Genomic DNA, 10,821 nt, shown 5'->3' with positions numbered 1-10,821 from the left:
TTGGTATGTACTTGACCCGACCCGGCATGGTCCATTTGGGTTGCACTTCACCGACACAATTTATATGGATAGTCTTTTGAGAATAGTATATTTATGATTTATATTAATATATTATAAGTTCTAATATATTAATATATAATCATATTATTTAATTAGTATTGATCAAGAATTAATTTATAATTAATTAAGTGATCAAAAGGAACTAATTAAATATGGACTCTTAGATATATATATGTGTAGTGGGCCAAGTTCATTTAGGTTGGGCTAAGTCTTCATGGATAGTCCATGGAGCTTTAACCCATGGATCCTAGGAAATGAAAGGTCATGGGTATTAGGGTTTAACCCTAATCCTCCACACTATATAAAGGGTCTTATGGTTCATGAAATTATGCTAGTGGCTAGTGTGGATACACTAAAGAGGGCAATAACCGATTTCATAGTGTGAGCCAAGTATCCATATTCTCTAAAGGTTTTCCAAGGTGTTTTGGTGATTTGTGATTCCACTTGAGGCTTCCACACTATTGGGGCTAAGCTCTTAAAGCTTGAAGACATCAAGCTACATCAAAAGGTATGTCATCTAACTAGAACTTTGTAGTATAGGTGCTTCATAATATGCTAGTTAGGATGAAACCTTGGAATATTTAATATTTGCATGTATAATAGAGAAAACATAGATCCAAGGTTTATAGGGTTGCATGTACACCATAGGAGTGTTAGAATGCTCAAAACCCAACAAAAAGTCCCAGTGCCCGAGTTTAGCAGCAGCAGGGAAGGTGGCAGCACCTGCCCCTGCTACTTTGAGGATTACAGACGGCCGTCAGGGCCGGGGTGAGACGCCTGTGGCGAAGAGTAGAGCTTTCCAGATGACAGCAGAGGAGGCGCGAGCGACTCCTGATGTGGTGACAGGTATATATTTTTCCTCTTATCTCCTTATTGATATTGATCGTTTCTCATGGTTATATGTTTTTTATAGGGTCGTTCTTAGTGAACGACATTTCAGCTACAGTATTGTTTGACTCGGGGGCTACCCGATCGTTTGTGTCTCTTGCACTTAGCAAGAGGTTTAGCAGAGCTCCGGGGGAGCTGGATTGCCCACTAGAGGTTGAGATAGCTGATGACAGGACCGTCAGGGTCGCGAGAGTTCATAGGTCGTGTTCGCTACAGTTGTTTGATGAGCAGTTTTCAGTGGACTTGGTTCCCATTCCCCTACGAGGGAATAAGGTTATGGTGGGTATGGATTGGCTGAGCCCCAATGGGGCAGTGATTGATTGTGAACTGCAGTTAGTGAGGGTTCGCACTCCCAGTGGGGGAGAGTTAGTGATTCAGGGCGAGAGGCCACAGCGCGGACCAGTACTTTGTTCAGCCGCGAGAGCGAGGCGCTACGTTCAGCAGGGTTGCGCAGGGTTTATCGCCTATGTTGTAGATGTCCGGGAGAAGGGTAAGGCGACGGTGGCCGATGTACCAGTAGTGCGAGAGTAACCGGATGTATTCCCAGAGGATTTGCCTGGAATACCTCCGGAAAGGCAGGTTGAGTTCCGGATTAACCTGGTTCCGGGTGCGGCTCCGATATCCAAGGCGCCTTATCGGCTGGCTCCTCCAGAGATGCAGGAGTTGTCTACGCAGCTGCAGGAGCTGCTAGACAAGGTTTTCATCAGGCCAAGTAGTTCACCATGGGGAGCCCCGATCTTGTTCGTGAGGAAGAAGGATGGGTCGCACCGTATGTGCATAGATTATCGGGAGCTGAACAAGGTGACAGTGAAGAACCGTTACCCGCTCCCGAGGATAGATGATTTGTTTGATCAGCTTCAGGGAGCATCTTGGTTCTCCAAGATTGATCTACGGTCAGTATATGACCAGATACGGGTCAGGGATGAGGATGTGCAGAAGACCGCTTTTAGGACCCGCTATGGTCATATTGAGTTTGTGGTGATGCCATTCGGGCTCACCAACGCTCCAGCCGCATTCATGGATCTCATGAATCGCGTATGTAGACCGATGTTGGATCGGTCAGTGATAGTGTTCATTGATGATATCTTGGTTTATTCCAAGACTCAGGAGCAACATGAGGAGCACCTGAGAGAGGTGCTAGAGACTTTGAGGAGGGAGAGACTTTTCGCGAAGTTCTCCAAGTGCGAGTTCTGGTTGCGCGAGGTGCAGTTCCTTGGTCACCTCGTCAACCAGAAGGGTATTCTAGTAGATCCGGCCAAGATAGAGGCTGTGATGCAGTGGGAGGTCCCGATGTCTCCAACAGAGATTCGGAGCTTCCTAGGACTGGCAGGGTACTACAGAAGATTCATCCAGGATTTCTCCAAGATAGCAGTTCCGCTCACCCGACTGACCAAGAAGTCAGTGGTGTTCCGTTGGGGGCCTAAGCAGCAGGCAGCATTTGAGACCCTTAGACAGAGATTGTGCGAGGCGCCGATTCTCACCCTGCCAGAGGGAGTAGAGGATTTTGTAGTCTACTGTGATGCTTCGATCACAGGGCTGGGAGCAGTGTTGATGCAGCGAGGGCACGTGATAGCTTACGCCTCTAGACAGTTGAAGCCTCAAGAGGCTAACTATCTGACTCATGATTTGGAGTTGGGGGCAGTAGTGTTTGCCCTCAAGGTTTGGCGGCATTACCTCTATGTTGTCCGTTGTATCATCTACACGGATCACAAGAGTTTGAGGTACCTCATGGATCAGCCGAATCTAAACATGAGGCAGCGCCGTTGGTTGGACGTGGTAAAGGATTATGATTGTAAGATCCTTTATCATCCGGGAAAGGCCAACGTAGTGGCCGACGCTTTGAGCCGCAAGGCGGTAGCAGCCCCGATTAGGGATGTATGTCTGAGGATAACAGTGATTACACCATTGTTGGAGCAGATCAGAGAGGCTCAGGTGGAGGGCCTAAAGGAGGAGAGGCAGAAGTGTGAGAGGATTGTGGGCAGAGTAGCTTCCTTTGACTATGATAGTCGAGGACTGATGACCCTTCATGGGAGAGTTTGGGTATCGTACTGGGGAGGAGTACGGTAAGTACTGTTGGATGAGGCCCACAAGTCTCGGTTCTCCATCCATCCAGGGGCGACGAAGATGTATAGAGATCTTCGACCCGATTATTGGTGGCCCTGCATGAAGCGGGACATAGCTTGGTACGTGGAGAGATGCCTGACCTGCAGGAAGGTCAAGGCGGAGCATCAAAGACCCCACGGCAAGATGCAGCCGTTAGACATTCCCGTGTGGAAATGGGAGGATATCACTATGGATTTCATCACTAAGCTTCCCAGGACCGCGCGAGGAGTTGATTCGATTTGGGTCATAGTGGACCGGCTGACTAAGAGCGCACATTTCATACCGATTCAGGAGAGCATATCGGCCGAGAAGCTAGCCGATATTTATATGCGCGAGGTAGTGGCACGGCATGGGGTGCCTGTATCAGTAGTATCAGACCGAGACGTCCGTTTTACTTCCAGGTTTTGGAAGCGGTTTCATGACGAGATGGGGACTCGTCTTCACTTCAGCACCGCTTTCCACCCTCAGACGGACGGGCATAGCGAGAGGACGATTCAGACTCTTGAGGACATGCTACGGGCATGTGTTCTAGATTTTGGGGGCAGTTGGGATACATATCTTTCATTAGTTGAATTTTCGTATAACAACAGTTACTACGCCAGTATTGACCGTCCTCCCTTCGAGATGCTTTACGGGAGGAAGTGTAGGACCCCGATTTGTTGGGGCGAAGTTGGTCAGAGGGTCATCGGAAGCACTGAGGTGGTGCTCAAGACCACAAAGTTGATCCAGCAGGTCCGTAGTAGACTGCAGACTGCGCAGAGTCGGCAGAAAAGTTACGCCGACAGGAGGCGTTCGGATTTGGAGTTTCAGGTGGGCGATATGGCCCTCCTGAAGTTATCGCCCTGGAAGGGTGTTATCAGGTTCCGAAAGAGGGGCAAGATGGGCCCCAGGTTCATTGGTCCTTTTAGGGTTTTGGCCCGGGTGGGTCGGGTTGCTTATCAGTTGGATCTTCCAGCAAAACTTAGCCAGATCCACAACACTTTCCACGTTTCTCAGTTGCGAAAGTGTTTGGTGGATGATTCAGCAGTGGTACCATTGGAGGATATTCAGGTTGATAGCAGCCTGAATTATATTAAGAGACCAGTTGCGATCCTAGATAGGAAGACGAAGACCTTGAGGAACAAGGTGGTTCGGTTGGTGAAGGTGCAATGGCAGCACCGGAAGGGTTCTGAGTGGACGTGGGAGGCCGAGGAGGAAATGAGGGAGCATTATCCAGAGTTGTTTACAGATTCAGCAGCAGTAGACTTCGAGGACGAAGTCTAAGATAAGTGGGGGAGAGTTGTAACGCCCCATTTCTGGTATGTGATTTAAATAAAGCAATTTTTCATTCTTAAGGGGTACTCGACGAGTCAGTAGCCCGACTCGTCGAGTAGAGACGGGATTTGCACGCGCTTTAAGTTGGCGACCCGACGAGTCCATATTCTCGGACTCGGCGAGTCTGCCAGTCTGGATGAAACCCTAATTTTAAGTGTTTGCACCATATTTAAACATCATTATAGCCTCCTACCCCAGCCTCCAGCACTCTTAGATCATCTTATCTGTAAACCCTAATCCTCCATTTCTACGTTGAGTGTTTTGTGCCATTTTGAGGGTTAGAAGAGGAAGAAAGAAGGAAGATCCAAAGGAGAAGAAGAAGATCCAGAGTCTCTTGATCATCAGCCCCATATTCTGGTACTAAAGCTTGAACCTTGCTTGTTATTTCCATTTGATAGTCTTGTATGCTTAGAAGTGCTTCTTTTTGGGACTTTTGGATCCAAACTCGAGATTGGGACTCCTATAAGGAAATGGGTCATAGATCTGAGTATATTTGAGCTGTAGGGGCTCAATGTAGTTGCCTTTATGCACCCAAAGTCGAGTTCCAAACCCTAGGACCCCATTCTTAGCTTATTTTGATGTTCTAGCCTCATTTCTTCATGCATGCACATAAAGTTGGAAACTTTACGTGTAAAACCAACCCTAAGTACCCAGATCTATGAATTGAATGCACTGGAATCAACCAGAACGGACTGAATAGTGATGACATGCAAGGGACTCGACGAGTTGTTCATCAGACTCGACGAGTCGAGTCGCGAGTCCCCGATTTTCCCCTTTTGAGTTATTACGAATGGAATCGGTGAGTAGGAGGTGGACTCAGTGAGTTGGGTCACGAACTCAGTAATGGAGGAACTCGGCGAGTCAACGCCCTGACTCGACGAGTCCAAGGCAATCTTCTTGCCTCAAGAACAGACTCGACGAGTTGTTCATACAACTCGGTGAGTCGTAGACTGGACACATTCATAGGATGAAGGAGGACTCGACGAGTTGTTCATACAACTCGGCGAGTCAGATGAAGACGGACTTAGTATTTGTTTCGAGTAAGAACTCGTCGAGTCTGTGCTAAAACTCGGCGAGTAGAAGCGTATAGAGGTTTGGAGGAAAAGATAGGGACTCGGCGAGTTGGCGGCCCAACTCGACGAGTCAGGTCAACTGGCAGTTGACTTTGACCACGAAGTTGACTTTGACCAGGAAGTTGACTTTGACCAGGGGTAAAATAGTCATTTCACCCTCAGTTTAGTTATCAGTATTTGATTGAGTATATTTATGGGAATTGTAGCCGGGGAGACACCGGAGCAGCAGCAGACAGTTCCCGAGTAGCTTTTTCAGCATCCAGCTTACGAGGTGAGTTTCCTTCCTGTAGGAACGGGTCTACGGCCACAATGCCGACCCGTTTAGTTAGCAGTAGTTCTGGACTTCTGTCCGATGCAGTAGTTCAGTGTGCTTGAGGTCTTTGTGATTCAAGTATGTCTTTGTGTTATGTGTTCCGGACTTCGGTCCAATGCAGTATGCAGTATATGTGCTTATGCTAGTAGTTATGATTATGCCATGTTATGTTCAGTCAGTTTCCGGACTTCGGTCCGATGCAGCTTCCGGACTTCGGTCCGATGCAGAGGGCAAGGCCCTGGTTAGTTCCGGACTTCAGTCCGATGCAGTTTCCGGCCTTCGGTCTGATACATAGGGCAATGCCCTGGTTAGTTCCGGACTTCGGTCCGATGCAATTTCCGGACTTCGGTCTGATGCAGTGGGCAAGGCCCAGTAGTTGTTTTGTATGATATTGTATGGTATGTGATAGTTTGGGGGAAGCCACTAAGCTTTGTGCTTACAGTTTTAGTTTTGGTTTCAGGTACTTCCGCTAGTAAGGGGAAGAACTCGGGATGATGGCATGGCACACACCACAGCTTCAGTTTAGCCTGGGAGTTCACTCTGATAGTTTGATATGATTTGACACATTTTCTGATTTGATGCATTGATTATAACTTTTTGAGATACATGTTCCATGATTTTATGATATGACATTTGATGTTGTGATTTTTAGTAATGTTGAAACAAAAATTTTTGGGTCGTATTTTTGGGTTGTTTCAGCGGCGGTCCAGTCAGGCTGAAGGCTTATTATGCATGCTGATTGTTTATATGTTATGATTATGATTGTATGGCGTTGGTATTTTGAGGGTAACTCACTAAGCCTTCGAGCTTACATTTATCGATTATTGTTTCAGGTACTTTTGATGATCGCGGGAAGGCGAAGGCGTGATCGTACAACTCCTCATATTTCACGATTTTATGATTTGATTCTGGGATACTCTGACATTTTACTATTTTAAAAACAAGTTTGTAATAATCATGGGTTTTGAAATATTTGAAAAAGTTTAAAATTTGGCATGATTTTTATGGGTGTTACGTCAAAGCTTCGAAACATACACCACCAAACTTTACTGTCATTACTCATATCCCTTGTAAATATGTGACAACGATTCAAAAATTGTAACTATAGCTGGAAATGTTGTACCATTTTGTGCCGCCTTCAACATACCAACTCACCACCATCTCAATTGTTGTCTCCCCCCTAAAACCCTCGTTGTTACCACGACATCAAAAAAGGTCACTGTAAATACCATCGAGGTCTCTCTATAAATATTTTCTCTAACTGTGTTTGTTTGTACTTCAGGAATTAATCATCGGTTTTCCTAGATTGTGTGTATCTGTGTGAATTTGGGTGCATCTGTACGTATTTTTATGTATTGCTCTTTCAGTGTATTTGAGTGTCTATTAGTGTGTATCTGTGTATTTTAGTGTAGGTGGGTGTAGGTATACGTGTTTATTTCTGTGTATCAATTTGTATATGGTGGGTTTAGTTTGAAAACACCACCGTCTGTCTCTCTCCCTGTTTATCGATATTTGAAGCAAATAATAAAATATGTTGTATATTTTTCCTGAAATTTATAGAAATTAGATATCGATCGAAACCCTAACTTGAAGTTTAGCCTTGAATTTTTATGGATGTGCTCATAAACAGAAGCCTAGCATGAGGGTTTAAGTCGAATCAGTACTTTTCGTAAGAGAAGGAAGTAGATTTGTTCTTTTACCCATAAAGTATGATGTTGCACATGGACATCTATATGAGTTCTCTGCTTTATTGAAAAATTTCTCCAGATTTCTGGTGCGTTAATTGATTTTTGATTCAAAACTTGAAGTTGTGTGTATCCAAGAAAGTCGGTTTGTTTTAGATACATTGTAATTTTTTGATTTATTAGTTCTTGATTTATGTTAAGCTATACTCTAATTTCCGAAGTAATCTTCCTTTCCGAACATCAATTGTGATGAGACTATCTGTAGTTTGTATTGGATGATGTAAAGGTTACAACCGTGCTTATTTTATAAACTAATAACCTTTTTTCCTAATTGTAGTACAACTTCACCACTCATGGCCAACATACAACACTTTTAGTTTGGAAATGGTTTACTTATATCTCTGTCTCATACACGATTTATATCCCATATTTTTTGATATTAACAGTGTCATCTTATATATTTTGGTATAATTTTGTTTTCAGATCTGGAAAATACACAGATTATGTAAGATCATACTAGGAAATTGTTGACGAGAGCTTAGCTGGATAAGGATAATTAGATAATTGTAGTTTGTTATGTAAATATTATCAGATCCTAGAATAGCTGATAGATAGTTATTTTATTTGTTGTATAAGTACTGTAAGATCCGATCAATGAAATACATCAAAAAACTTCTTCCATCTCTCTCTCTGATCTCTAAAACCACATGGTATCAGAGCGTAAGAAATCCTGAACCATCGCATTAAATCCACGTATTGAAAACCCTTGAAATCACCGAACCAGCAAAGCATCATGGGAACAGACGATAACTCTTCCAGTTCCTCCGTGATTGTCCAGAATGTCCAGGACACACCATTCCCCACGGGTGTTACCCTTGACGACACGAATTACCCGCTGTGGTCGCAGTTGATGGAGATGAGGATCGGAGCTCGTAACAAATCCGGTTTCCTCACCGGCGCATCCGCGAAACCTACCACCAACGACAAGGCAATTGAAACATGGGTCACCGACAACAATAGGGTCAAGAGCTGGCTCATTGACTCGATGAACCCAAACCTAATGCGCCGATTCATACGTCTCCAAACGGCTGCAGAAATATGGGAGGCGTTGAAGAAGACGTTTTACGATGGGTCTGACGAAACCCAGCTCTTTGAACTAAATCGCAGGTCCTTCACAACTCGACAGAATGATAGAAGCCTACCCACATACTACAATGAATTGATCAGCATCTTTCAAGAGATTGATGCCCGTCTGGTAACTGAAGAAGCGACTGTGGCTGAGACGGTGGCAGTAAACAAAACCCTATCTCGGTTTAGGGTCCACATCTTCCTAGCCGGATTAGATCAAGAATTCAATCAGGCAAGGAGCGAAATTCTGAGGAAGGATCCAGCTTTGGATCTCGAGACCTCATATGCTTACATTCGTAAGGACTATACTCAGCGACAGTCCATGGAAGAATCCAAGCCAGAATCGGATAGCATAGTCCACATGGCTGCACAAAATCGGAATCAAAACAAAGGAAAGAGCAACAAAAGGAACACGTTCACATGTACCTACTGTGGTGAAGATGGACATTCAAAAGTAAAGTGTTATGAGCTCATAGGCTACCCGGAATGGTGGGATTTCACCAAGAAACCAAGGAAGAAGATTGGTCAAGCGGCTGTGGTTAAGTCTCCCCAGACTGAGGAAACAACAACACCCATGGCAGCTCACACTTCGGCAAATACGGGTATGTCATACACCACTAAAATTGATCAAAGTGATAAATGGATTATTGATACAGGAGCTACCGATCATATGACAAATGATCTATCCAAATTAATTACACATCACACTCTAAAACAAACAAATATCCGAACTGCAAGTGGTGAAATAGAACCAGTGATTGGTAAGGGTATAGTAAAAGTCACGGATTCTATGGATTTGGATTCTGTCCTTGTAGTCCCTTCTCTATCATCAAACTTATTGTCCGTTAGTCAAATCACTGAAGCTCTAAATTGTTATGTTATATTTTGGAAACATGACTGTGTATTTCAGGACTTGGTAACTCATCGGACTCTTGGCTATGGTACTAGACGTGGCAGGCTGTATTACCTTGAAGAAAATCATCAAAGTCAAGTGTATCATGCAGGGGTAGCTCAAGTAAATAAGTCTGTTAGAATGCTTTGGCATCGGAGACTAGGGCATTTATCTTTCACACGTACCTTAGAAAACTTAAACCTAATTTGTTTTTGAATGAAACTGATCATGATTTTAAGTGTGGTGTTTGTGAGTTGGCTAAAAACACGAAAATTTCTTATTCATCAAGTGATAATAAATCTACCATTCCTTTTATGAAGATTCATTCGGATGTATAGGGGCCTGCCCAAGTACTTACTCCTGATGGTGCTAAGTATTTTGTAACTTTCATTGATGAATGTACCCGTATGGTGTGGGTATCACTCCTTAAAACCAAAGGAAAAGTAGTAAAAGCTTTTAAAGAACTATACCATATGATTAAAACTATATACCGAACGGAAATTCATATACTCCAATCCGACAATGGAGGAGAGTATATAAATTACCAGATGAAAACATTTTGCAAAGAAAAGTTGATTCACCATCAAACTTCTTGTGCAAGGTCACCACAGCAAAATGGCCTTGCCGAGAGACGAAACAGGCAACTACTGGAAATCGTTAGAGCTTCCCTCTTTGACATGGAAGTTCCTCGGAAGTTCTGGGGTGAGGCATTGAGATCCGCAGCTTACCTTGTCAATCGCACACCATCCAGGGTATTGGAATTCAAGACACCACTGCAAACACTACGTGAACTAACCGAGATACAAATCAGTGAAGGTCTTGAGCCTCGAATATTTGGCTGCACAGCTTATGTACATCAAAACTTAGGGAAGTTAGAACCAAGATCTGTCCGGTGCATGTTCCTCGGGTATGCGGATGCCAAGAAAGGCTACCGGTGCTTTGACCCAGTTTAAAACAAAGTCCATGTTACACGCGACGTAGCATTTCATGAAACCATTCCATTTTTTGGTCATGCATGCTCTCTTTAGGGGGAGAGACAAGAAAAAGAAAAAAAGAAAAAATACATGACGTATTGGAAATGTGTAACATAGAACATGTAGTGCATGATGTAGATGTCGAGGAAGAAGGCAGTGAAAACTCAGCACATGACAACACAGCACATGCTCACGACGATACGTCTAGTACCAGTACCGAGCCACAGTCCAGTACCCAAGTCGAGTTACCAGATCTGGAAGGAAGGGAAGATGAACCGGAACCGAAAATCCCGGAACCGGAGGTGAGAAACACCACTAACAGTCCAGAGGTTGACCCCAACCCTGGTTATTTTGATACTATTTTGCAGGATATTAATGAGGAGGAGGAGGC

General features: G+C 44.2%; 1 protein-coding gene across 1 annotated transcript; it reads left to right on the top strand.

The window, feature by feature from the left end:
* The first annotated feature begins 8,493 nt into the window (after positions 1–8,493).
* On the top strand, positions 8,494–9,568 carry LOC145156700 (uncharacterized). The gene is made up of 2 exons (XM_079075977.1): positions 8,494–9,166; positions 9,475–9,568. Exons 1-2 carry the CDS (start codon positions 8,497–8,499, stop codon positions 9,510–9,512), a joined length of 708 nt encoding a protein of 235 aa, XP_078932103.1. The 5' UTR covers positions 8,494–8,496; the 3' UTR covers positions 9,513–9,568.
* The last annotated feature ends 1,253 nt before the right edge of the window (positions 9,569–10,821 follow it).

Source organism: Lactuca virosa, chromosome 2 (assembly GCF_052849685.1).
Source record: "Lactuca virosa cultivar CGN04683 chromosome 2, Lactuca_virosa_CGN04683_v6, whole genome shotgun sequence".
In the NCBI taxonomy this organism is placed as follows: Eukaryota; Viridiplantae; Streptophyta; class Magnoliopsida; order Asterales; family Asteraceae; genus Lactuca; species Lactuca virosa.
Note: the sequence above shows the minus strand (reverse complement) of the source record. Positions and strands in the feature narration are given on the sequence as shown.

Excerpts from the sequence above, each read along its gene's own strand:
- LOC145156700 (XM_079075977.1), top strand. The coding sequence starts at position 8,497 with ATGCGCCGATTCATACGTCTCCAAACGGCTGCAGAAATATGGGAGGCG. Across the intron at positions 9,167-9,474 it reads TCACACTTCGGCAAATACGG|GACTTGGTAACTCATCGGAC; the intron begins GTATGTCATACA and ends TGTGTATTTCAG.